At 46.2% G+C, this 27,875-nt stretch overlaps 1 protein-coding gene across 5 annotated transcripts in view; it reads left to right on the top strand.

Annotated features, from left to right (window-relative positions):
• LOC117974004 (protein unc-13 homolog B-like) overlaps positions 1–27,875 on the top strand; it is a 209,773-nt gene that overhangs the window by 167,806 nt on the left and 14,092 nt on the right. For 4 of the 5 annotated variants that reach the window (XM_058986356.1, XM_058986360.1, XM_058986346.1 and 1 more), the window contains 15 exons: positions 3,194–3,309; positions 5,095–5,258; positions 5,528–5,678; positions 6,173–6,241; positions 6,872–6,961; positions 7,928–8,062; positions 8,378–8,508; positions 10,605–10,690; positions 12,437–12,563; positions 13,127–13,223; positions 16,305–16,448; positions 16,825–16,902; positions 17,972–18,049; positions 24,971–25,059; positions 25,532–25,684. In XM_058986356.1, the coding sequence (XP_058842339.1) occupies positions 3,194–3,309; positions 5,095–5,258; positions 5,528–5,678; positions 6,173–6,241; positions 6,872–6,961; positions 7,928–8,062; positions 8,378–8,508; positions 10,605–10,690; positions 12,437–12,563; positions 13,127–13,223; positions 16,305–16,448; positions 16,825–16,902; positions 17,972–18,049; positions 24,971–25,059; positions 25,532–25,684 (1,708 nt within the window). Of the gene's footprint in view, positions 1–3,193; positions 3,310–5,094; positions 5,259–5,527; positions 5,679–6,172; positions 6,242–6,871; positions 6,962–7,927; positions 8,063–8,377; positions 8,509–10,604; positions 10,691–11,055; positions 11,092–11,884; positions 11,927–12,436; positions 12,564–13,126; positions 13,224–16,304; positions 16,449–16,824; positions 16,903–17,971; positions 18,050–23,727; positions 23,749–24,970; positions 25,060–25,531; positions 25,685–27,875 lie in introns of all 5 variants that reach the window. The other variant, XM_058986353.1, reaches the window with a different exon arrangement.

The raw sequence follows: 27,875 nt of genomic DNA, 5'->3' as shown, positions 1-27,875 counted from the left end.
GAAGTTTAGCAGGCTTGTTGTTTCTATGGTAACTGGATTACCATAGAAAAATCAGCCATGGAAACTGGTGCTCAGAGTGACTAATTGAATCCTGAGCAACCCTGAGGGCAGGGTGAAGGGGTCGGTCGGTTCTCAGTCTGTATGAAAAACACGCTGTCTGAACCCTCTGTAAAGAGTTGGTTATCAAATCCTGCCTCGAGTTTCGAAGACAGCAGGATTGAGGAAGTACAGCATGTGCTGTATCTATTAGTGAGGGGAGACATAAACAACGGTGTTTATAAAAGGAAATACAAGATATAAGAGTGCAGCGCACCGTGGCTTTAAGTAGTTGGAGTTTTGGGGCCCTCGAATGGCTCACCTGGTAAAGGCACAACAGTGTGGTGTGCACGGAGGGTCATACATTCAAGGCAGCGCAGGTATGTGTCCTGGCTGTGAGCTGGGGAGTCCACAGCGAGCGTTGCCCTGACTCTCTCGCGGGATAGGGAGGCAAAACCTGCAGGGACTGTGTAACAGTGAACTCTACTGGCCAGGGCTGGTCAGAGGTTGGCAGCTTGCTGGCATACACTGTAGAGTTCCTGGACAATTGACTGGGGCATGGTTGGCTGCGGTGAAGGAACGTAATGGACATGCTAAATTGAAGAGAAAAAACAGGGCTAAAATGATTTCAGAGAGGGTGAAAATGCTTTAAATAGTACTAAAGCCGTGTGTATTAAACAACTTGCAACATCAACTTACTGTAACTGCTGCTTCCTGCAGCTACAGTAAGTAGTTCCTTGCTAGCTTTATACTATTAGCAATTGTTTTAGGTGTGCATAGGGCAGGTTGTTCTGCTTATCCCCACTCTCAAAGGATCTTCAGCTTTCCTTCACTGACCTGCATGCTGGTTCATAATGCAGCTGCCGGTGTTCTTAATAGGTCTCATACATCTGATCATATCGTTCCCAGCTCTTGCAAACCCTCTGCTGCCTGCACGACTCTCCTAATTGAGTTTGACTGACTGTCAGCCTGTCCTCCTGTCTCGCTTGCTCTGTTCACTCCTGATGTAAAATGTCCTGGCCGTTCTGGGAACTGGTGCTTGTTCTTTCTCGTTTGCTCCGCGAGGCGTGAAGCGCTCTTTAAGTGATGAATTGAACTGTGTTGTGTATTTCTATCATTTTTTCCAGTGTAGGTTGTTCAAATGTAAAAAAAATAAATAAAAAATTAAAGGGTTGTTTGGTATAACTTATTTGTGCCCATTTTTTTCCCTTCATACCTGTAGTACCAGCTAGAGAGTCTCACCTGCACTGGAATAACTGAAGGGCCACATCTGCTGTTGTGGGCACCTTACAACCAGATAATTCAGTAGTAATCCAGTTACAAGAAGGCATTTCATATGTAATGTTTTAATCGTCTGCAGGGGTCACAGGGGCATGATGCAGACCCTTGTTATAAACGGCACTCTCCATGGCAACGGAGGCACTAAGCAGGTGCTTCACTAGTACCTCTCTCTTTCACACCAGAACTACTGTTCTGCAACGACAATATTGATTAAACACATGCAAATAAAAATGAAGGATTCTAAAAACTCAGCTATTCATTTTGTACCTATTGTAGAGTTAATAGTGATGTAACATTTTCATTTTAAATGGTTGCATAGTTTAATTCGCTAAAATGATTGGGGAATGTGGTTAGAGATATGAAATGAAAGGTGCATGGATGTAGTGTTATACGGTATTACTGCCCCAAGTTAAATTGTCCGTTACGCAGTAGCCCAGAATCGGCTTGAAGCAGGCAGATGAGTTAATTTCTCCAAGAGAGAGTTTAAACACAGCAATTAAGTTCTTCTCACGTACACACAGCCTGACTCTTGGGGTCTACTGATCCGAACCTGAAAGCAGAGTCTAATCAAAAATAATCCTTCAAAGTCGCGGAAGCCTTCTGAAGATCAGGATCACTGTAGATGGAATATTTTGATTCAGTATACATTTTTTTTTATGATCTTAAATTTCGATTCACTTTTTTTCTCCATCTCTGATGAAGCACAATTTCGAAATTGCCACATTGGTGCAGACTCGCATTACAAACTGCCCAGACCAATTGCTTAAATGAACTATCATTTTATGGTAAGAGAACTACATCTGTAAATAAAACAAAAACAAATGTGTAGACTGCAGAGATCTAGGAATAAGGGCACTCGAATTGTACAGGACAGAAACTAATTCATCTAATCCAGTTCACTTTGGGAGCTAGCTTCTCATTTGCAAGAGAGTCCTTGAGAAATGACAGGTCGCACCAATAGGCTCTCGTTCAATGATGGACCACATTGACATGCTGCGTGGAGGTTAAGCAGTCATTGAGCAAATTAAAAGCAATCACACTGAACATGTTCCTGCTTGTTTAATGGAAGCTTTTAGAGAGTGCCAGATTAACAGCACTTGTCTCTGTGTGTGTTGGATACTGAACTTATAGAAGCAGTGCTTCTTTTTTGTATATATATTTTTTGTTCCACTCTTTTGCTCTGGACCCTTTTTCATCACAGTATTTTTGCAGTTTTCCCATGTTTATACTGTGCATGAATTACCATACTGAAGTTTACCCTGGTTTGCCATGTTTATTAATATGCTTTACTGTACCTCGCTATTTTTCTTTTTACAGAAAGTTTTACTCTTTGTCTGCTTTTACTATGGTAAACTTGTATAAGGGGAAACCCTTTTCTCCATCACGTGTGGTTTATGTATCTTCAACCCCTAATGGAGGAACGCCTACACAGAACTTGGCCCTCTTGAGCAACCCAATTACAAAAGAAAATACCCTGAAAAATCTGAGTTTCCTGTTTATAAGACAGGTATAGGATAGTGTGTTCTTTTCTGTACGCCTCTGTTCTTTTCAGTCACTCTGCATGCTACACACATGCAGAAAAAAGGAACCTAAAGGTAATCAAACATGTAGCAATGAGAGCAGCCAACAGAATAGAACTATTCCCATAGTCCCTGAAGTCTTTCCCTTTGCCTCCCCCTGACCCTAGCCAGCATCGTGTGCTTTCAGGGGGGATAGAGACAGGAGTGGAATGGTTAAATGGTTATGATCCCGTTTGACTTGAATTGTTGTGTCCTGTTTGCCTCCCTCTGCTGTGTGTTCAGGGGGGATAGAGACAGGAGTGGAATGGTTATGATCCTGTTTGACTTGAATTGTTGTGTCCTGCTTGTCTCCCCAGAGAAGAGAACAGACAAGTCTGCCGTGTCAGGAGCAATCCGGCTGCAGATCAGCGTGGAGATCAAAGGAGAGGAGAAGGTGGCACCGTACCACATCCAGTACACCTGCCTGCACGAGGTATCCCCCCCACGCACTGCAAGCCAGTGCTGTTCATCCATAACAAGGACAGAGCAGCTTGTAATACCAGAAGCCCAGAATATTCTTTAACAAAATGTCTAGACTGGAAATCTTTCCCGGAGAAAAATATTTGATTTTGATCCTGTGTCTTCATTTGTAATGTTTCTGTAAAAACAAATTCAAACACACCAGTGTTTTGTTAATGCAGGATATATTTTAATCATTCAGCTATGACACTGTTTCCAATGGAACACCAGGTAACTCCTCCAAAACATTATGGCTGATCTTACTGATTAAATATAGCCTGTAGTTGAACAACGTAATAAACGCTGGCCATTTCAAGTGCACACCATAGGAATTTTGGACAATAAAAGGCTTCAATAAAGTAAGTCTGCTAAATAGCTAAATGCAGAGAGATCTCTGTAGTTGTAATGTGACTGAAATGCTGACTGGCAGGCAGGATGTCCACAGTGTGTACTGTAGTATTAAGGGGGATCTGTAACTGGCGACCGCACTATGATACTGCAGGCCTGCCCTTTTTAAAGTTTCACACAGTAAAAGCATAGCGAAGTGTAATAAAGATAGTGAAAGCATGCTAATGCATAGGCAAGCATTCTAAAGAATAGCAAAGTATGGGTAAGCATAATAAAAATGACCAACCAGGTTAAAGTATGGTAAATGCACAGTGCAACAATGAGGAAAGCCTGGTACAACTGCACAAATCCTGTGGCAACCTCCTCTCGGGGTGTGTGTAAGCCCTGTGTGTTTCTGTGCTGCTGTAGAACGAGTTCCACTTCTCTCCGGGGGTGTGTAAGCGCTGTGTGTTTCTGTGCTGCTGTAGAACGAGTTCCACTTCTCTCCGGGTGTGTGTAAGCGCTGTGTGTTTCTGTGCTGCTGTAGAACGAGTTCCACTTCTCTCCGGGTGTGTGTAAGCGCTGTGTGTTTCTGTGCTGCTGTAGAACGAGTTCCACTTCTCTCTGGGTGTGTGTAAGCGCTGTGTGTTTCTGTGCTGCTGTAGAACGAGTTCCACTTCTCTCCGGGTGTGTGTAAGCGCTGTGTGTTTCTGTGCTGCTGTAGAACGAGTTCCACTTCTCTCCGGGTGTGTGTAAGCGCTGTGTGTTTCTGTGCTGCTGTAGAACGAGTTCCACTCCTCTCCGGGGGTGTGTAAGCGCTGTGTGTTTCTGTGCTGCTGTAGAACGAGTTCCACTTCTCTCCGGGTGTGTGTAAGCGCTGTGTGTTTCTGTGCTGCTGTAGAACGAGTTCCACTTCTCTCCGGGTGTGTGTAAGCGCTGTGTGTTTCTGTGCTGCTGTAGAACGAGTTCCACTCCTCTCCGGGTGTGTGTAAGCCCTGTGTGTTTCTGTGCTGCTGTAGAACGAGTTCCACTTCTCTCCGGGTGTGTGTAAGCGCTGTGTGTTTCTGTGCTGCTGTAGAACGAGTTCCACTTCTCTCCGGGTGTGTGTAAGCGCTGTGTGTTTCTGTGCTGCTGTAGAACGAGTTCCACTTCTCTCCGGGTGTGTGTAAGCGCTGTGTGTTTCTGTGCTGCTGTAGAACGAGTTCCACTTCTCTCCGGGTGTGTGTAAGCGCTGTGTGTTTCTGTGCTGCTGTAGAACGAGTTCCACTTCTCTCCGGGTGTGTGTAAGCGCTGTGTGTTTCTGTGCTGCTGTAGAACGAGTTCCACTTCTCTCCGGGTGTGTGTAAGCGCTGTGTGTTTCTGTGCTGCTGTAGAACGAGTTCCACTTCTCTCCGGGTGTGTGTAAGCCCTGTGTGTTTCTGTGCTGCTGTAGAACGAGTTCCACTATCTGGTGGACGTGCAGGGCAGTGGGATGGTGAAGATCCCCGACGCCAAGGGAGACGATGCCTGGAAGGTCTACTTCGACGAGGTGGCTCAGGAGATTGTGGACGAGTTCGCCATGCGCTATGGGATAGAGTCCATCTACCAAGCCATGACGTGAGTTTCCGTTGCACGCTGAGGCGACGTGGCGCCACATATCCGCTGCACTTTCTTGTGTTTGTGATTGGAATAACGTGTTGAATTTAAAATTAAATTAATAAGTAAAACATGATTTATTGTAGAAAAAAAATAATAATAATAATAATAATTAAAATTGTATTTCCTGGAAGGTGCTGCATGAAGCAGGTGGGGGGGGGGGGGGGGGGGGGGTGTTGTTTTTTTTAATGTATTTTGAAATGTTATTCTCATCCTCTGTGTCCCTGCAGCCACTTTGCCTGCCTGTCGTCGAAGTACATGTGCCCGGGCGTGCCAGCGGTCATGAGCACCCTGCTTGCCAACATCAACGCCTACTACGCTCACACCACCGCCTCCACCAACGTGTCTGCCTCTGACCGCTTCTCCGCCTCCAACTTCGGGGTACGGACTCCCCTGCCAGCAGGGGGCAGCGTGATTGTGTGGGAACATGCAGCAGCTGTTTCTGCAGATCACTGGTCTAAACAAATATCCATAAGTTCAGCTTACTGAATTTACACCTTTCAAAAAATAAGTGTTAAGTAAAGACTCCGGTCTTTAATTGGCTCTTACTGTTTTTAAACAAAATGAGAACAAAAAACACATTGAAAGTGCTTAAGAGTACTTGGATTGCTGTATATTATTTAGTTTGGTTCTAGGTTTGTAAAATTAACAGACGTCTTGCCACTTAAAAAGATAGGAGTTAATTAAAATAGAGGAAATGCTTTGAAAACATGGCCCTTTGTCTCTAATATTCGTGCTCTTACTTTGGACGAGGACAGGACCTTAAAGAACCAGCCTAGATGATCAGAAGATGTTAAGTTGTATTAAATTCAAGTAAAATCAGTTTTTATTTATTTTATAAACCTGTTTTTTTTTTTTTTGTCCTTGTGAAACAGAAAGAGCGGTTTGTTAAGCTACTCGACCAGCTTCACAATTCCCTGCGCATCGACCTCTCCATGTACCGAGTGAGTAAACACCACAGAGCGGCCTTAGATTAGATTTCTTTATTAAAGGGGATCAGTCAATAGCTGTTTAAATTAAATTAAACTAAAATAATTATACTGCATATCATTATGTGATTCCAGTATCCTAAAGCTAACCATTGTAATAATGCATTATTTTATTCTCTGTGCTTTTAAAAAATGCTGCACATTTGATGGAAAGCCCTGAGGATATGAGTTGCACCTGTTTGAAGAGGGCTCTTGTTTCCCTGGCAGCAGGCAGTGTTGTTTAATGTACTGCCTTACATACTGTATTCATTAACCCCTTCAGCTCTGGAACTGCTCATGCAAACTGGGGTTGAATCCCTGTGCTGGTCCACACACAGCCACCACCCTGTTACACTAGAAAACTTAAGAATGTGTGAGCCCCAAACTTTACCTCAAACACAAGTGTATTATGGATTTGGTGGCAGGTAGTCACAACATTTGAAGAATGAGTATATTTTGTGTATGTTCTTATATATATTATGAGTGATGTCCATGTATACATCAAGTTCATATCAGGTTGAAGCCATGACTTGAACTACGGAAGAGCATTGTGGTTGCTTTCTTCGTCTTTTGCATTGATTTTGTTCTGATGCGTTTGTCCTACAGAACAACTTCCCAGCCAGCAGCCCGGACAGACTGCAAGATCTGAAATCCACGGTGGATCTGCTCACCAGCATCACTTTCTTCAGAATGAAGGTAACGTCCCACGCCACTGTACTCTCTATTTCACCACACACTGACGGGAAGCTTCAGGCCCTCGTGTCAGTAAAGGGGGCTTTCATTTTGGGAATAACTTCCCAAGGTCTTCCTTTAACTTAAAATGAATTAAGCATGATATTCATCAAGAATACTAAAGAAACAAGCTCTTAAATATTAGAAAGGGAAAAGGGGCCACGCTTCTTAGAGTGGAAACATCCTGTGCTTTACACTTTACACTTGGAAAGGTTGTTGCAGAGGAAGGTGCTGTTTATTATATTGTTTTTTTAAACTTGCTTTTTCTATGTCACTTATTTAAATCATAAGTCAAATCATTTAAAAAATATCCATTCAATGTTATATTTTTTGTATTATTATGTACTTTTTGTAATCGACCATAAGTTCTATTTTTTGAAAAGATTTAATAAAAATAATTAAAACAGAAGTTTCAATCCCTTCTCACACCGGACGGATTTAGAAATGGATTGCTGGCTTTGGACGTGACCAGTCAGGAGCCAGGAGCGAGTGTCTGTGTGCAAAAGCAATGGACAAGGAGTTTGATCGCTGCGTTTGGTGCAACTACTCCAGCGAAGAAAATTAGCTTGCCCTGTGTCCGGTGTGAGGTTCACTTTGTTATTGACAGAGCTTTGAAAACATCCATGGATTCCACATGTAAAGGACACTTTCCTCTGAAGTAGTAGTGTAGAGCTTGAATAAATTAGATAGCTCCCAACCCTTAACAAACTGATGCAGGCTTTGGTAATTCCACAAGCTTTGTTACTGTCAACACGGCCAAACCAAATTCTTGAACTATGGAATCATATGAGGGAGCACTTGCTTTCGTCATATTGGCCAGGCTCTCTGCTTTTATCTGCTTTAATGAAATGATGTGGCTTGTAAAAGCAGAGGTCCAGTTCTGCCTGTGTAAAGCATGCCAGCTGAGGCTTGTCTGTTCTGGGGTTGCAGGTGCAGGAGCTGCAGAGCCCCCCCAGGGCCAGCCAGGTGGTGAAGGACTGTGTGAAGGCCTGCCTGAACTCCACCTACGAGTACATCTTCAACAACTGCCAGGAGCTGTACAGCCGCGAGTACCAGACTGACCCGGTGAGTACAGACTGTACCGTGGATATAGACCCGTGCTTGTGTATAGACTGTACCATGGGTATAGACCCGTGCTTTGTATAGACCCTTGCTTGTGTATAGACTATACCATGGGTATAGACCCGTGCTTGTGTATAGACTGTACCATGGGTGTAGACCCTTGCTAGTGTATAGACTATACCATGGGTATAGACCCTTGCTTGTGTGTAGACTGTACCATGGGTATAGACCCTTGCTTGTGTATAGACCCTTGCTTGTGTGTCGACTATCACACCAATATGAGCTGGTCTCAACTCTTGCTGCTCTTTGATTGAACAGAATAAGAAGGACGTGCCCCCAGAAGAGCAGGGGCCGAGCATCAAGAACCTGGATTTCTGGCCCAAACTCATCACCCTCATAGTGTCCATCATTGAGGAGGACAAGAACTCCTACACCCTCGTCCTAAACCAGTGAGTGCAGCCTGCAGAATGAGTGCCGACAGGGGCAGGGGAACGATGCGGGGGCAGGGGAACGATGCGGGGGCAGGGGAACGATGCGGGGGCAAGGGAACGATGCGGGGGCAAGGGAACGATGCGGGGGCAGGGGAACGATGCGGGGGCAGGGGAACGATGCGGGGGCAAGGGAACGATGCGGGGGCAGGGGAACGATGCGGGGGCAAGGGAACGATGCGGGGGAACGATGCGGGGGCAGGGGAACGATGCGGGGGAACGATGCGGGGCAGGGGAACGATGCGGGGGCAGGGGAACGATGCGGGGGCAGGGGAACGATGCGGGGGCAGGGGAACGATGCGGGGGCGAGGGAACGATGCGGGGGCGGGGGAACGATGCGGGGGCAGGGGAACGATGCGGGGGCAGGGGAACGATGCGGGGGCAAGGGAACGATGCGGGGGCAAGGGAACGATGCGGGGGCAGGGGAACGATGCGGGGGCAGGGGAACGATGCGAGGGCAGGGGAACGATGCGGGGGCAAGGGAACGATGCGGGGGCAAGGGAACGATGCGGGGGCGGGGGAACGATGCGGGGGCGGGGGAACGATGCGGGGGCAGGGGAACGATGCGGGGGCAGGGGAACGATGCGGGGGCAAGGGAACGATGCGGGGGCAGGGGAACGATGCAGGGGCAAGGGAACGATGCGGGGGAACGATGCGGGGGCAAGGGAACGATGCGGGGGCAAGGGAACGATGCGGGGGCAAGGGAACGATGCGGGGGAACGATGCGGGGCAGGGGAACGATGCGGGGGCAAGGGAACGATGCGGGGGCAGGGGAACGATGCGGGGGCAGGGGAACGATGCGGGGGCAAGGGAACGATGCGGGGGAACGATGCGGGGCAGGGGAACGATGCGGGGGCAAGGGAACGATGCGGGGGCAGGGGAACGATGCGGGGGCAAGGGAACGATGCGGGGGCAAGGGAACGATGCGGGGGCAGGGGAACGATGCGGGGGCAGGGGAACGATGCGGGGGCAGGGGAACGATGCGGGGGCAGGGGAACGATGCGGGGGCAGGGGAACGATGCAAGGGCAGGGGAACGATGCAAGGGCAGGGGAACGATGCGGGGGCAAGGGAACGATGCGGGGGCGGGGGAACGATGCGGGGGCAGGGGAACGATGCGGGGGCGGGGGAACGATGCGGGGGCAGGGGAACGATGCGGGGGCGAGGGAACGATGCGGGGGCAGGGGAACGATGCGGGGGCGAGGGAACGATGCGGGGGCAGGGGAACGATGCGGGGGCAGGGGAACGATGCGGGGGCAGGGGAACGATGCGGGGGCAAGGGAACGATGCGGGGGCAGGGGAACGATGCGGGGGCGGGGGAACGATGCGGGGGCAAGGGAACGATGCGGGGGCAGGGGAACGATGCGGGGGCAGGGGAACGATGCGGGGGAACGATGCGGGGGCAAGGGAACGATGCGGGGACAGGGGAACGATGCGGGGACAGGGGAACGATGCGGGGGCAGGGGAACGATGCGGGGGCGGGGGAACGATGCGGGGGCTGGGTCTCAATCCACCCCTCCACTACCCCTGCCCCTAGCAGTCCAGGGTTTGTTTGTTTTTTTCAAGCAGGAACAAAATATTATCATTTTTTTTATCTGGATTGTTTTGCAATTAACAGAATGCCATATTAAAGGAAAGATCTGTTGTTCTGTAAAAGTAACATTAAGTAGAATCCATTTTCGTTGATGTCTTTTGCACTATAACTACACTGAGACTACATGAGACGGCTCTCTACTGGCACCTCATGCTCATTTCTGTTGAGGTTGTGTAAGACTTTACAAAGACCAAACTCCATTAAAACAGCTTCCCCTGCAGATCCTACAGATAGAGTGTAAGCATTTATTTATATTAGACTACATGAAAAAAATACTATCAATAATATTATGAACTGTAGTTTTTGTGCATTTTATGGAAATTTTATTTTACTAGTACTGGTTTTAAAAAACGAAATCTGCGAAAAGCCTTAATGTAAAAAAATAATCAGTGTAAAACAGAAGCCTGATTTCTAATGCTGGTAAATGCTGGTTTGAGATGCTGAGAACTCCCCTCTGTGTTTCAGATTCCCCCAGGAGCTCAATGTAGGGAAGATCAGTGCGGAGGTGATGTGGAACCTCTTTGCCCAGGACATGATGTATGCAATGGAAGGTAGGCAGGCCAGCCCACGGTCATTACAATGTGTTACAGCACAGCAACTCCCTTTCACCACCAAGAGTACTGGAAACATATGGGCTCTTCTTGAGGACTGTAAATGCATCACGTATCGAATCACTTTTCAGATAAGGAGCCATAACCCAACACATCTGGGTAAATCTTGCATTTTCCACCTGGAGTTGTGATCGGCTGTACCAAAGACGGTCGTTTTTATGAAAGCTCCTAATTTAGGACAAGCTGAAGCATGGGGGCTGCATTCCTATCACCACTGTCCTCTTGCACATGACTCTGTTCATTCTTCTCTCCTCCTCTTCCATTTTCACTCGTCTCTGTCCTGTCTCTCTCGTTCTGTTTTTCAGTTTTGGATAACATCCGCTGTAGTAAGGGGCTCAGTGGTAAGATTGGCTGCTGGATTGCACAGTGCAGTAGATCGTAGGTCGGCTAGCTGTGTAGAAACTAGAGGACCGCTACTGTCTCCTACTTTTACTAATAGACTCATAGTTGGTTTTTTTTAAGTATAACCCTGTAATGCCAATTTCTATATCACATATAATACAATGCAATTATTATTTTTTAAATCCAGCCTCACAAGCCATTGTGTTGGTTGATATGGGGGGGGGGGGGGGTGTTTACAAAAATTTGAACCTAGTTACTGAAATAAAGTAGATTTTCGCATTGCAAAAATACTTGGGTATTACAGGGTTAATTTGAGTTTAGGTATAAAGTTGAATTCATAATTCACAGGTAAAAGAAAATAAGGATGTCAAATGTATGATTTAAAAACAAAACAAAATCCGAAGACCAGTGTTGTTTTGTGGTGTTTGAGATTCATAACGGGTTTTATAGCAGAGATTTAACAAGTCAATTCAAAAGTCTCCAGTTTACAAAGGTATGGTTAGTGTTCTGGCTTACAGTACACCTCTAGTTGACAAAAGGACACCAAGGCATGTACGGAAGGGAGGATCAGAACAGGGCTGGGTTGAGATTTAGATTAGTTAGGAAGTAGATTATTAAGTAGATACAGTTTGAGAGACCGCTGTCTGTGTTTGTACTGCACTGTACGTCTTCATTTCATGGTGTTTCACTTTTTTTTCTGTTTTCATCTTGTCTGTCACCTTCTCTGTCTCCTTTTTTCCCTCTGTTCATTTCATTGGTTTCTTCTCTCCCGTCTGGCTCTTCACATTCCAGCCCCCGTCGTGTTCCGCATTCGCAGAGTCCGCTTCAACGGTGGTAAGATATTCCCAAACGCAGCCGGCCAAGCTCTGTCAAGCAGCTGTCCTCCCATTCAGATCCTTTCCTAGCTCTTTGGAAATTAGGATATTGCACCAAAGGTTCCGAGAGGTAGGGGGAAACAGGCATTGAGCTTGCTTGATCATGAGGAAGCTTTAAATAAAGGCCTGTCGTTCTTTATGTTGGCTTGACAACGGCGAAGAAGTCTGTGCTTTAACTGTTTAAATGACGTACCTGTCATTTCTTTTCATTGTTAACATCCTGACAACACTTTACAGATATAACTTTAAAGCCTGGTCACATGTGCAGTAGCAAGGCCCCAGTGGGATCCAATTACCTGTGTAGTGAAAAGCGTGGTGGCAGAAAAATATGAGCTTCACCAGTGAAAACCAAAAAAATTATAAACTGCAAAACAACAAGAGGCTTTTGTTATGGTAATCTGAGCGAAGTAGATGATCTTGAAAGCCTGAAACTTCTGGTGTAGCCTTTTTGTTTTGTTTTTTGCCGCAGAGCATGAGAAGCACAGGCTGTGCAAGAGTGCAGACTACATGAACCTGCACTTCAAGGTGAAGTGGCTCTACAACGAGTATGTGCGAGACCTGCCTGCACTCAAGGGGAGCGTCCCAGAGTACCCTGCGTGAGTACGGCTGCTTTCTGGGCATCTAGTCCTTGTTAGGAGTGTAAGGGATGTTAGGGAATCGTGCTACTTTCTTTACATGATAAATCGTATCATACTTTTGATTTTGATTTTATAGTTGCTATGGATACATTCTCTCTCTGTCTCATGACATTTTTGTCTTTTAACAAAATGGTCCCTCATTTAAATAACCATTTGATCTTTTTATACACCATACAAGTAGCCACACGGGACAATAGCATGTATCCTGATGCACCTTGTATCGCAACCTGCATATCGAGATACGCATTGTCTCTTGAGAGCAGTGTATCGTTACACCCCTAGTCCTTGTTTGCAAAGTCATGTGAGTGTCTGAGTGGAGTGGGCATCCCCTCATTCATGTGGCGAGCATGTCTGATTTTGTGTGTCTGGTGCAAGCTTGTGTGTTTATTGCTGTGAAGCATTGGTGCCAGCACGTGTGTGTGTGTGTGTGTGTGTGTGTGTGTGGCCATGCACAGTGGTGTTTGAGTTTCCTTTCCCTGCTAATGGCGTTGCCCTCCTCTTCCTCCCCCTCCCCCTGCCAGGTGGTTTGAGCAGTTTGTGTTGCAGTGGCTGGATGAGAACGAGGACGTGTCTATGGAGTTCATGCATGGCGCCCTAGAGAGGGATAAGAAGGACGGGGTAAGTGTGCACAGAAACCACCACATTGCAGGGGTTTTTTAAGTCTGTTTTCATTAAAATGTTTTGTGTGCATGAAATTATGACTATTTTAAAGTCCAAAGTTTAGACCAGTTTTAAACTATTTAGTCCTTAAATAAAAGTCAAAGCTTTGTGGAATTGCGGAACACTTTGATTGCTCAAACAGACAACAGCAGTGCACTTTCTTGTGTATGCGTGGTCCTATAATTCAGGATTGAGGTGCGTTGGTGGAGTTTCATAGGCAGTCCATCCGGGTAAAACTATAAGAAACTAGTAAAGATAATTACAAGTATTGAGTACACTGTATCTAATTATGCAGTTAATTTAATAACATTCCATTATTGCATAGTGATAAAACAGCAAACAATTATAGCAAATATATTCTTAGACATATTATATTAGTCACCTATCTTCCGGTAAGAGCAATAGATTGATCCAGTGTACCTGCACACCGGGCACTCTTTCTCAAGGCAGGGCTGGAAGTTTCATCCTCTGGATCGGAATTCCCCAAGTAGTGCCCAGATGCTCATGTACTTCTTCCTTATACTAGTTAACAACTGACTTTAGACTAGCTATATGCGTGCTGCTTCTGTTCCACTTCAACTTGCTCACACAACTCGTTTCAAACATACTCCTTGTGCTCACTCTCTTGCTGTGCCCCGTGTCCTGTACTCTGCTCCCTCTCCCTCCTCCCTGTGCCCCGTGTCCTGTACTCTGCTCCCTCTCTTGCTGTGCCCCGTGTCCTGTACTCTGCTCCCTCTCCCTCCTCCCTGTGCCCCGTGTCCTGTACTCTGCTCCCTCTCTTGCTGTGCCCCGTGTCCTGTACTCTGCTCCCTCTCTTGCTGTGCCCCGTGTCCTGTACTCTGCTCCCTCTCCCTCCTCCCTGTGCCCAGTGTCCTGTACTCTGCTCCCTCTCTTGCTGTGCCCCGTGTCCTGTACTCTGCTCCCTCTCCCTCCTCCCTGTGCCCCGTGTCCTGTACTCTGCTCCCTCTCCCTCCTCCCTGTGCCCCGTGCCCTGTACTCTGCTCCCTCTCTTGCTGTGCCCCGTGTCCTGTACTCTGCTCCCTCTCCCTCCTCCCTGTGCCCCGTGTCCTGTACTCTGCTCCCTCTCCCTCCTCCCTGTGCCCCGTGTCCTGTACTCTGCTCCCTCTCCCTCCTCCCTGTGCCCCGTGTCCTGTACTCTGCTCCCTCTCCCTCCTCCCTGTGCCCTGTGTCCTGTACTCTGCTCACTCTCTTGCTGTGCCCCGTGCCCTGTACTCTGCTCCCTCTCTTCCTGTGCCCTGTGCCCTGTACCCTGTACTCTGCTCCCTCTCCCTCCTCTCCCTCCTCCCTGTGCCCTGTGTCCTGTACTCTGTTCACTCTCTTGCTGTGCTCCGTGTCCTGTACTCTGCTCACTCTCTTGCTGTGCCCCGTGTCCTGTACTCTGCTCCCTCTCCCTCCTCCCTGTGCCCCGTGTCCTGTACTCTGCTCCCTCTCCCTCCTCCCTGTGCCCCGTGTCCTGTACTCTGCTCACTCTCTTGCTGTGCCCCGTGCCCTGTACTCTGCTCCCTCTCTTCCTGTGCCCTGTGCCCTGTACCCTGTACTCTGCTCCCTCTCCCTCCTCTCCCTCCTCCCTGTGCCCTGTGTCCTGTACTCTGTTCACTCTCTTGCTGTGCTCCGTGTCCTGTACTCTGCTCACTCTCTTGCTGTGCCCCGTGTCCTGTACTCTGCTCCCTCTCCCTCCTCCCTGTGCCCCGTGTCCTGTACTCTGCTCCCTCTCCCTCCTCCCTGTGCCCCGTGTCCTGTACTCTGCTCACTCTCTTGCTGTGCCCCGTGCCCTGTACTCTGCTCCCTCTCTTCCTGTGCCCTGTGCCCTGTACCCTGTACTCTGCTCCCTCTCCCTCCTCTCCCTCCTCCCTGTGCCCTGTGTCCTGTACTCTGTTCACTCTCTTGCTGTGCTCCGTGTCCTGTACTCTGCTCACTCTCTTGCTGTGCCCCGTGTCCTGTACTCTGCTCCCTCTCCCTCCTCCCTGTGCCCCGTGTCCTGTACTCTGCTCCCTCTCCCTCCTCCCTGTGCCCCGTGCCCTGTACTCTGCTCCCTCTCTTGCTGTGCCCCGTGTCCTGTACTCTGCTCCCTCTCTTGCTGTGCCCCGTGTCCTGTACTCTGCTCCCTCTCCCTCCTCCCTGTGCCCAGTGTCCTGTACTCTGCTCCCTCTCTTGCTGTGCCCCGTGTCCTGTACTCTGCTCCCTCTCCCTCCTCCCTGTGCCCCGTGTCCTGTACTCTGCTCCCTCTCCCTCCTCCCTGTGCCCCGTGCCCTGTACTCTGCTCCCTCTCTTGCTGTGCCCCGTGTCCTGTACTCTGCTCCCTCTCCCTCCTCCCTGTGCCCCGTGTCCTGTACTCTGCTCCCTCTCCCTCCTCCCTGTGCCCCGTGTCCTGTACTCTGCTCCCTCTCCCTCCTCCCTGTGCCCCGTGTCCTGTACTCTGCTCCCTCTCCCTCCTCCCTGTGCCCTGTGTCCTGTACTCTGCTCACTCTCTTGCTGTGCCCCGTGCCCTGTACTCTGCTCCCTCTCTTCCTGTGCCCTGTGCCCTGTACCCTGTACTCTGCTCCCTCTCCCTCCTCTCCCTCCTCCCTGTGCCCTGTGTCCTGTACTCTGTTCACTCTCTTGCTGTGCTCCGTGTCCTGTACTCTGCTCACTCTCTTGCTGTGCCCCGTGTCCTGTACTCTGCTCCCTCTCCCTCCTCCCTGTGCCCCGTGTCCTGTACTCTGCTCCCTCTCCCTCCTCCCTGTGCCCCGTGTCCTGTACTCTGCTCACTCTCTTGCTGTGCCCCGTGCCCTGTACTCTGCTCCCTCTCTTCCTGTGCCCTGTGCCCTGTACCCTGTACTCTGCTCCCTCTCCCTCCTCTCCCTCCTCCCTGTGCCCTGTGTCCTGTACTCTGTTCACTCTCTTGCTGTGCTCCGTGTCCTGTACTCTGCTCACTCTCTTGCTGTGCCCCGTGTCCTGTACTCTGCTCCCTCTCCCTCCTCCCTGTGCCCCGTGTCCTGTACTCTGCTCACTCTATTGCTGTGCCCCTGTACCCCTCAGTTCCAGCAGACATCTGAGCATGCGCTGTTCTCCTGCTCGGTGGTGGACGTGTTCACTCAGCTCAACCAGAGCTTCGAGATTATCAAGAAGCTGGAGTGTCCCGACCCGGTCATCGTGGGCCACTATAACAGGAGGTTCGCCAAGGTACAGGACTGGGTTTCTATCTCTGTGTTGTGCTGATGCATATATAGTAGTTAGAGCAGGTACAGTGTGTTTAAAACTAAAGTGTAGTATTTAATGGTGTAGTATTATGAAGCGATTATTTCAAATTTGAAATAGCTCTGTGTATAAAACATTTAGCAAGATTTTTATGGTGTTTTTGTTTTTTGATTTTTTTTTTGTATGATGATAAATATGGGTGACCACTAAACCTCTCTGGGCTCCCCAATAACACTGAGAGAACCACAGCAAAGAGCACTTGCAGTAAAACATGCCTGTGGAATTGCTTCTGAAAGCGTTAGTGGCAGTGCAGTGGATGATCCTCCAGACACTCATCGGATCTGCTTTCTTCCCTCCACAGACCATCGGCAAGGTGCTGCTGCAGTACGCCGACATCGTCTCCAAGAACTTTGAGTCTTACTGCTCCAAAGAGAAACTGGTAACTCCCACAACCCTCCCGCAATACACTGCCACACACCACGAGACCTTTCATAAAACTGACGGCAAAGACATTAAACACAGTGCAGCCAAACGGGTCGAACTGCTGCACACCACAACACTTCATATAGCACTCATTAAATCTGCTGGGCTTGTCTGAGGCACTCTGTCATCGGAAATAACAAGACCGCTGTCCCCAACCGCACCAGATTGAAATCAGGCTGGGAAATGATCCCTGCTACACTGGAGTGTTTATGGAATTATGGGAAGCTGTGTATCTGGAGCTGGATGGTTTACTGTTTTAGGGACAGTGCACACACTACCACTAACCTCACACTGTTCCCTGTTCTGTTTTAAATCAAAATGCTGCCACTTAGTAGTAGTGCTGTTACACCATTATAATTCCACAGCAATGAAATGTAGGCAGCTGATCACAGTAGAGGACGCACACATTAAATTATAAAACAAACAAAAAAAAGTGCACCTGTGTAAGTTTACACCAGTTTTTATCTGCTAGAGGAGAAACCATGTTGGTATTATAAACTACCAAGAAACAACTGTCACTTTAAATTTAAGTTGTTCTTCACCATGTGGAACAAATTGGAGGCACGCACTGCTCCAGGGCCCACATGCAATACCAATGATTTGACACCTAGGTGGGCACATCAAGGGTCTTGTTCTATAATTGTCCAATTCTGAATCTAACCAAGCACTGCTGGGTTCTTCTGTCTTAAGCGTCGAGCAGCTGAATTGATCTGTTGAGAAGAGTGTCAGTAGATGTCACAGCATTTACATGTTTTTTGTACAAGTTGTCCAGAAGCTGTTGTAATGGGTCTCCTCCTAGCGGCTGATAACCAGTACTGACGTCAGCAACACAAGTGCTTGCCTCTTGACTACAGAGCTAGCTCTTTGGTTGAATGGTAAAACATTTATCTTTGAACTGTAGAGGGTAGCGGTTGAAATCTAGCCGTTGCCTCAACTTTCAATTCAATGGGCTGCAAAGCCAAGCCATCACCCTGTGATGCATCCATTCCATACCCTTTTTTGATCAGTCTGTTTTTTTTTCCTAGCCCTGCATTCTGATGAACAACATCCAGCAGCTCCGGGTCCAGCTGGAGAAGATGTTTGAGGCCATGGGAGCCAAGCAGGTAAAAGGAATGAGAGGGGGACAGAGGGGTGGGGGAGGCAGGGTCTGCATGCAGGCAGGGGGAGCGGGAAAGGTGTTGGGGCCTCATTCCAAACACAACACGCATCTGTTCTGCCTTGCTAGAAACTAAACCGAGTTTTCTTTTCTTTTGTTTTTTATATAAAAGATATTCACTTAATAGGCCTCTTTCACATACAGTGATTGTTTCATTCCAGGTCTGTTCAGGACAAACATCTGTCTGCACATTATTTACGTAATTGCTGTCAAAGAACAGTGTTTGTTTTTTTATTATTTCTTTAAAACTGCTGATAGGAATTGACCACTAAACCGGTCATCAGTGAAATATATCATACAGTCAGTGTCACGTCCCTGCCTTTGAAATATTGTCATTGTTATACCACTCAATCGCCACTGGTGTATCGGGGTTGGCAGTTTTAGTCCGGGGCCTCTTTAGTTCTCAGAGCTACAATAGCAACCGGTATGAATAGTGAAGCTAAAAATAAGTGGTACCCAGTTCTATTTGTCCTGCCGTGCGAGGAGAGAGGAAGCAGCGACCCCCCCCCCAGCCTGGGGCAACTCTGTGAATGGGTTTGGAAACGCTGAGTAGATGAGCCCTTTCTGTCTCTGCCTCCATCTGTGTAAAACTACTTCAATTGGGCCTCTGAGGGACGGCGATTATATAACCCTCTCCGCCCAACTCCCAGACCATTTCAAAATCATCGCCTACTGCCGAAAAATATTGTCTTGTAGGAGGATTCTACCAAACCGGAGCCCCCCCCCCCCCCCCATGTGAAGCCTGTGTCCCATTTTCTATTGTACCTGTTCACATATATACAAACTCGCCTGACTAACCAAAGCAAATTGAGGCACTTACCCTAGAGGCACAGTGCTGCAGAGGGTCCGGTGAATGGTTCTCACCCTCTTGTGCACCTGAGCTACCTGGAGGTCAGACGTGTTTTTGAGAGCTCTACTGAGGCCACAGAGGTGTTTAAACTTCTGAGTTTTAAATTCATTAGGATGTGATGACTGAAACAAACAAAATGATACAAAGTGAATGCAAACCACAAGAATACATTAGTTAAGATATGTATTTACATATATATATATATGTATGTGTGTATATGTGTGTGTCTCTATACTTTAAAGTAAGAAAAAAACCTACACACAGCTGTATTACAACAATACTCAAGTAGTTTCTGCATGGAATCATCCTATATGTAGAATGTAATTGATATAATCGGACACCCTTTTCATCAATGAATGTCAGTTGCGTTATTAGCATGTCCTTTTTACCTCATTCAACACTTTCTACCAATTATTATCTCTCAACACCCCCCCCCCCCCCCCCAGTCCATTGAACTCTGAATTCTCTCATCTTTCTTCCTCATTAGTCTAAAGATAAGGAGGCACAGGTGGGTTGATTAATTGACTGTAGACCCTTATGTGTGGTGACTGTAGCTGGCCTACTAGACTTTCATTTTGAATGTAGTCCAAGACCAAAAAGGACTATGTGAGTACCATGGGATGCTTAGAGGATCCTCGAATCCAGCTGACCAGAGCATCTTTAAGGAGCGCACATACATTAGTACTGCTGTGTTTCTACAGTGGTTAATGTGAGTACCATGGGATGCTTAGAGGATCCTCGAATCCAGCTGACCAGAGCATCGTTAAGGAGCGCACATACATTAGTACTGCTGTGTTTTTACAGTGGTTAATGTGAGTACCATGAGATGCTTAGAGGATCCTCGAATCCAGCTGACCAGAGCATCGGTAAGGAGCGCACATACATTAGTACTGCTGTGTTTTTACAGTGGTTAATGTGAGTACCATGAGATGCTTAGAGGATCCTCGAATCCAGCTGACCAGAGCATCGTTAAGGAGCGCACATACATTAGTACTGCTGTGTTTTTACAGTGGTTAATGTGAGTACCATGAGATGCTTAGAGGATCCTCGAATCCAGCTGACCAGAGCATCGTTAAGGAGCGCACATACATTAGTACTGCTGTGTTTCTACAGTGGTTAATGCGAGTACCATGGGATGCTTAGAGGATCCTCGAATCCAGCTGACCAGAGCATCGTTAAGGAGCGCACATACATTAGTACTGCTGTGTTTTTACAGTGGTTAATGTGAGTACCATGAGATGCTTAGAGGATCCTCGAATCCAGCTGACCAGAGCATCGTTAAGGAGCGCACATACATTAGTACTGCTGTGTTTTTACAGTGGTTAATGTGAGTACCATGGGATGCTTAGAGGATCCTCGAATCCAGCTGACCAGAGCATCGGTAAGGAGCGCACATACATTAGTACTGCTGTGTTTCTACAGTGGTTAATGTGAGTACCATGGGATGCTTAGAGGATCCTCGAATCCAGCTGACCAGAGCATCGTTAAGGAGCGCACATACATTAGTACTGCTGTGTTTCTACAGTGGTTAATGTGAGTACCATGGGATGCTTAGAGGATCCTCGAATCCAGCTGACCAGAGCATCGTTAAGGAGCGCACATACATTAGTACTGCTGTGTTTTTACAGTGGTTAATGTGAGTACCATGAGATGCTTAGAGGATCCTCGAATCCAGCTGACCAGAGCATCGTTAAGGAGCGCACATACATTAGTACTGCTGTGTTTTTACAGTGGTTAATGTGAGTACCATGGGATGCTTAGAGGATCCTCGAATCCAGCTGACCAGAGCATCGGTAAGGAGCGCACATACATTAGTACTGCTGTGTTTTTACAGTGGTTAATGTGAGTACCATGAGATGCTTAGAGGATCCTCGAATCCAGCTGACCAGAGCATCGTTAAGGAGCGCACATACATTAGTACTGCTGTGTTTTTACAGTGGTTAATGCCCAGCTGTCCAATTGCAAAAGTAGAATAAAATCCAGCAGATGCACAGTTACATCTAGAATCCACTATTCTAATTATATTACTATACATTTCAGTAATATAATTAGAATAGTGGATTCTATAAGCTTTCAGTTTCTCTCCACATAACTGTCAGTAGAAACAATGATGTATTTGCTGTTGGGACTATAAGAACTAATAAAACTGTACTGCCTAAAGGTTCGCTACACACCAGATGCGATGTGACAGGAGAAAATGTGCTGTGATAAGTCTCTTTCACACCCAGGCGATGCAGGGGTGACACTGGAGCGATGCGTAATAAATAGTATTGAATCCAATATTTTTGTTTATTTCTTTCCGCATCAACTAGAGAATTGAGCAATTACAAACAGCTTCAATGCATAGTGTACACCACGGTGAAGCAGTATCCAGAATTACAGAGGTAAAAGTAATGCTTGCTGTAGAAAAATACACAGAGCTTTATGACAAAGTCCATCACAATTATAAAGATACAGAGATGAAAGATAATATATGGGAGTCCATTTCGAAGGAACTGGATAAGCCTGGTATGTATGCTTTAGTGCCATATGTGTTGAAATACCATCAGAGTAACTCGTAGTTTCCACATCATGTTGACGAATATGTACCAGTCTTTATCATAGTATTGTCAATAGCAGTTTTTTTTCTTATGAATTTAGAGTGACCAATTCCACCTCCCAATTTGGAATGTCCAGTTATGTTTTTTCTCCTCACCCACACAGCACAGATGTTCTGAGGGCGTGTGAACGTCCTCCGGTATCGCAAGCCTAAAGCCAGAATCGCTTTCACACCGAGCAATCCAGAGCAGAGGTGGGCAGGCTACTAATTCCGCAGAACAGAGATCAGCCCTGCCTCTTATCTACTGTGAATGTGCTCGGTGTCTGGCCAGTAGGGATCGCTGTTGCCCGGAGCGTCAGATGTGATGCCCCCCTCGGGCTCCCCAGCAAAGTCAATAGCAATAGCAGTTTTTAATAGTTTTATAAACTGGCAGTTTTGAAATCTGTGCATTGCGTCTGTGTCACTTCAGGTGTGTGTACGGACATGTCGTTGTGAAATTATCTTGTTGTCTAATGAAAAATCACATCGCGTCTGGTGTGTAGCTGCCTTTAGTCAATTATAAGCCAGTTTAGATTATTTGCAGGTCATATTCCCTTCTATTGAAACCCTAAACCTTTTGAAATCTGAATTGTCTCTCTTCTCCTCTTTGTTAGTCTGAAGATCAGGAGGTGAAGGTGGGTTTATTAATTGACTGTAGGATCCTCTCTGTGGTGACTGTAGACTCTAGACTTGTATTTTGAATGCAGCCTGAGAAACAAAAACATGTGTACAGTAGGAATGCCAAGGGCAGCAGCAGATCAGAGAATCCAGCTGTAAGAGCACTGTTAAAAGGCTACAGAAGTCCCTGTAGTTTACAGCAAACACATTACTGTACCCTTGCTGTGTCCTGTGTTGTGATATACGTACCGCAGCAATATATTTTTCACATCTCCTAAATGAATTAGCAAGGGAGTAAACAGATGACACATCATATTCTCTCAACTGTCGGCTAGTTCTGAGCCTTGATCCTTGCAGTGATTCTATTCCCAATGCTGCAACCCTGCCTGTGCTCTGTTTGAATAGCAGTGTGCCAGGCTGAGAGATTTCACTGATCTGGTCAGATAGATCCAGGTCTAGGAGCCTCATTGAAAAGCAGTTGGTTTGCAAAATTTATTGTCAAAAAGCATTGGGAAAAAAAGAAGAGAGTTTGTTGTCCTGTTACCAGATAAAGCAAACAGATCCACAGCTGCTTTTCCAATGTGAGTAATATCACTGGGAATGTAGAGACTCCTTACACATAAATAAGCAATTGTCTAGCTTGAAAGTCAGCAGGGCTTGAATGGTTTCCTACCAAAGAAAAATGTGGGATGTACCTTGAGATGCTGCAGAAGATCATATAGAACACAGTCCCTGGTTTCTAGACATGGCAGTATGCAACCACATGGCACATGGCATGCTGGGCAGAGTGACTGTGACCTTGCTGAGGCCACAATAGGGGCTTGCTTTAGATCCAGTAGCAGCTGATTTGAGGGCTGCATGTGCTGCTCTGATTGAAGACCCAAGATGCTGGTCCCATATGCACCTGCTTATTTGACAATGAAAATGACAGGTTACAGTGAGAAGTCATTGACATCAGACTAATGGGAAGCCAATGAAACCTGAATTCTCTCTCTTCTCTCCTCTCTCCTCCTCGTTAGTCTGAAGATAAGGAGGTGAAGGTGTATTTATTAATTATGTAGAGCACGTTTCCTGGTGACTGTAGACAATAGACTTGTATTTTTTTAATGTAGTCTAAGATCAAAAAGGACTGTGTGAGTAACATAGGCTGTGTAGATGATTGTAGAATCCAGCTGCCCTGAGCATTGTTAAGAAAAGCACATCGTTCAGTACTGCTGGTTCTTTACAGTGTTTATTCTCCAGATCTCCAATAACAAAAGCAGCATGCAGACGCACAGGTACTTTATCAATTTCAGAAATATAATAATGATTGTACATACTGTATGTTTCTACCCACACTTTCTACCTACCCCCCTACCAGTCTACTCACATAACTGCCCATAACTCAGTGGGCATGATGCGTTTTACTATACAGTATAAAAACCGTCTCCTGGGTTGCCTGTTCTGAGCCAGGTTCTCAGGGGTTTCATTATGTCCCTGTCCTTGCCCTTCAGCCTCACTCCATAGTGTAATAATTGCCTCCTAAAGAAACCCCTACACCTTTTGAAAGCTGAATTCTCTCTTTTCTCTTCATCAATAGTCGGAAGCTAAGGAGGTAAAGGTGGGTTTAGTTAAAGCTGAGGAACTTGCTAGGATGTGTGCTCCTTTACAGGACTGCAGTCCTGCTCTGTCACACTGTAATCCCTGAATCCCACAACGCTGAAACCCACTGCACCCTCCCAGCTGTGCTGCCCCCTCCTAGGGAAATGGAGATCTGCATCTCTCTCTGAAATCTACGAAGCACTCTTCATGGGCCCTGTTCACAGAACTTCAACACACTTTATTTCATTTTAACTCACCTACTTTAAATTAAAGCCATCAGTATGAAGAAAAAGCTAATGAACAGTTTAATTAAAATTGGATAAGTCGTACATATTTGACACTTTAGTGGTATTAGGTTAGCAAATGAGTTGTTAGTTTAATGGTAAGATATATTTTATCCCCTGCTGGGGACAGTGAAGTGTGATCCTAAGTGTTGTAAATAGGACCAAGGTGAGCTGGAATTAAAGAAGGTGGTGTAGTATTTCTGTCCTGTCTCAATGAGAAGTATATGACCTGAATATGGCCATACTTAAACCTTGGATGCAGTAGAGGGTTCAGTGCAACTCACTCCCCGATACTATATTGTATTTTAATAGTTTGTAGCCGTAGGGTAGTCTGCTTGCACATAGTCCATTGGGGTTTTTTTTTGTCCAGCCATCTACATGGTATACGATGCTTGGCAAAAGAAACGGAGGTCGCTTGGTCCTCAGATGCTGGTAATGTAAGCTTAGATTTCTGTGTTCCCCAGTCTGTGGCTCTAAGAACTTGTGTGTGTCTCTCTCACCACATAGTATAGTGTGTTGCAGTACAACAAATGAGTTGTACTGAAGAGTTATTTAGTATGCTCCCCACCTCCCCAGTTACTAAAACAAGTACATGGAATTGGATTTTTGTTCATTGCAAAAAGGAAAGAAAGTTCTGTAATTTGATAGTGTTTGAGATTAAGAAGGCTTCATTTGTATTTGTCATTCCAGAAAGAGCCTGAAAACATTCTGGTTCTCCTGTTTAGTTACTTCTTAGACCTTTAAAATGTTAGATAAGGCTTTGTGTCTTACTAGTAAAATCTATGCTGTTGAAGAATGCCCTCCAGTGATGCACTTTGATGTTTTGTGAAACACTTTTCTTTTTTTAAAATATATACTCTCCTCATAAACTAGCTGGTGTTGGATCTGGTCTTTGGGAAGACAGGGCAGCACCCTCCCTACCTGATCTCTCTGTTCCTCTCTCTGTCTGGTTTGCAGCTGGACGCGGAGGCCAGCGATACCCTGAATGAGCTACAGGTGAAGCTGAACAACGTGCTTGACGAGCTGAGCACTGTCTTTGGGAACAGGTGGGTGGCATCAAAGCCACAAAACCAGGGCCCTGTACTTACATGTGTGTGGAGCCCATCAGCAAACGGAACGTATATAAAAGAGCAATAATACTGAATCTATCTGGAGGCTCTTGTATCAAGCCTGTCGCGTGTCTGACTGTTGTAATCAATATAAAGTCACTCTGTAGATGAAGCCCAGCTCTTTTAGCAGAGCAGACAATTAGCACTGTAAAGTGTGGATGATGTATCTATGGCATCATAAGATTCACTTATACCTACTGTACATTGAAGACACAGAGAAAGACTAGTCGAAATGTTTGTCATTGCATTTATTAATGTTCTGTTAGCATGTCTAAATTCAGCACTATTGAGTGTTTAATGCTTATGGGTGATAGCAGAGCAGGCAGTGCGTTGCTGTATCTTGGAGACCAGGGTTTGGTCTCTTTACTGCTACAGTATAACACTGACTGTACCCCATCGTGCTCCGCAGTTTCCAGCCCAAGATTGAGGACTGTTTCAAGCAGATGGGTGATATCCTGTGCCAGGTGAAGGGCACCGGTAACGTGCCAGCCAACGCCCAGAACACCCTGGCAGCAGATGCAGACAACGTGCTAAGGCCACTCATGGACTTCCTAGATGGAAAGTAAGTACCAGGACTGAGCTGCTGCAATTCACACACGTGGTTGCAGTGAATAATCAAATACACTACCAATTTCACATTCTTGGTCAACTGCATCTGTTTTTCGATCAGACTTGATTGTTACTCTGGTGCTTTACATTCAAGTCCAGTATTAAAAGGTTAAAACTGGATTTGCTTGTTGAAGGTTAAAAGCTTTTAATATGTAACCTGAATGTTATTCATCAGAGGTACAGTTTAAATGATACATTGTTGTCTAGATTCTGGATTTTTGATAAGTTCAGATATTGCACAATGTAACAAATTCCGTGGACTATGTCTTAAGCATGCCCTCTTCTGTTTTACAAGAGTATTGCAAGTACCAGTAAAACTGGTCTTTTGACAATTTGTTTAATTTCTCTAAGAAAATGTGCATTTGCAGTGCTTCAAAATAGAGCCCCTGTCCATGACCATAGCAGCTGATTGTAAACAACTTGAAAAAAATACAAAAAATGTCAGAAAAAAAAAGACAATCATAAACCTAAATTTATTTTTTTACACAGGGGTATTAAGGTTGTTTTCTATGAGTATTAAAGTATGTGGGCCTAACAAAGTAATTCAAGTAAATCTTACCTAATTTCGATTGCACATCATTTTGTAGGTTTGAATTGTTTTACCTACAAGAACACAAACTCTCAGAAGCAATACATACAGTACTGTGCAATAGTTTTAGGCAGGTGTTAAAAAATGCTGTAAAGTAAGAATGCTTTCAAAAATAGACATGTTAATAGTTTATATTTATCAATTAACTAAATGCAAAGTGAGTGAACAGAAGAAAAATCTACATCAAATCAATATTTGGTGTGACCACCCTTTTCCTTCAAAACAGCATCAATTCTTCTAGGTACACTTGCACACAGTTTTTGAAGGAACTCGTAAGGTAGGTTGGCCCAAACATCTTGGAGAACTAACCACAGTTCTGTGGATTTAGGCAGCCTCAGTTGCTTCTCTCTCTTCATGTAATCCCAGACAGACTCGATTATGTTGAAATCAGGGCTCTGTGGGAGCCATACCATCACTTCCAGGACTCCTTGTTCTTCTTTACGCTTAACATAGTTCTTAATGACTTTCGCTGTATGTTTGGGGTCGTTGTCATGCTGCAGAATAAATTTGGGGCCTCCCTGATGGTATTGCATGATGGATAAGTATCTGCCTGTACTTCTCAGCATTGAGGAGACCATTAATTCTGACCAAATCCCCCAACTCCATTTGCAGAAATGCAGCCCCAAACTTGCAAGGAACCTCCACCATGCTTCACTGTTGCCTGCAGACACTCATTCGTGTACCGCTCTCCAGCCCTTCGGCGAACAAACTGCCTTCTGCTGCAGCCAAATATTTCAAATTTTGACTCATAAGTCCAGAGCACCTGCTGCCATTTTTCTGCACCCCAGTTCCTGTGTTTTCGTGCATAGTTGAGTCACTTGGCCTTGTTTCCACGTCGGAGGTATGGCTTTTTGGCCGCAAGTCTTCCATGAAGGCCACTTCTGACCAGACTTCTCCGGACAGTAGATGGGTGTACCAGGGTCCCACTGTTTTCTGCCAATTCTGAGCTGATGGCACTGCTGGACATCTTCCGATTGCGAAGGGAAGTAAGCATGATGTGTCTTTCATCTGCTGCAGTAAGTTTCCTTGGCTGACCACTGCGTCTACGGTCTTCAGCGTTGCCTGTTTCTTTGTGCTTCTTCAAAAGAGCTTGGACAGCACATCTGGAAACCCCTGTCTGCCTTGAAATTTCTGCCTGGGAGAGACCTTGCTGATGCAGTATAACTACCTTGTGTCTTGTTGCTGTGCTCAGTCTTGCCATGGTGTATGACTTTTGACAGTAAACTGTCTTCAGCAACCTCACCTTGTTAGCTGAGTTTGGCTGTTCCTCACCCAGTTTTATTCCTCCTACACAGCTGTTTCTGTTTCAGTTAATGATTATGTTTCAACCTACATATTGAATTGATGATCATTAGCACCTGTTTGGTATAATTGTTTAATCATACACCTGACTATATGCCTACAAAATCCCTGACTTTGTGCATGTGTACCTAGAAGAATTGATGCTGTTTTGAAGGCAAAGGCTTATTTTTTCACACCTGCCTAAAACTTTTGCACAGTACTGTATGTGTAGACTGTGTTTCTTCAACAGGAAGGGCAGCGTGGCTGCAAAAGA

The sequence above is a fragment of the Acipenser ruthenus genome, chromosome 2 (genome assembly GCF_902713425.1).
Source record: "Acipenser ruthenus chromosome 2, fAciRut3.2 maternal haplotype, whole genome shotgun sequence".
In the NCBI taxonomy this organism is placed as follows: Eukaryota; Metazoa; Chordata; class Actinopteri; order Acipenseriformes; family Acipenseridae; genus Acipenser; species Acipenser ruthenus.
This window is presented reverse-complemented; position numbering and strand designations above follow the sequence as displayed.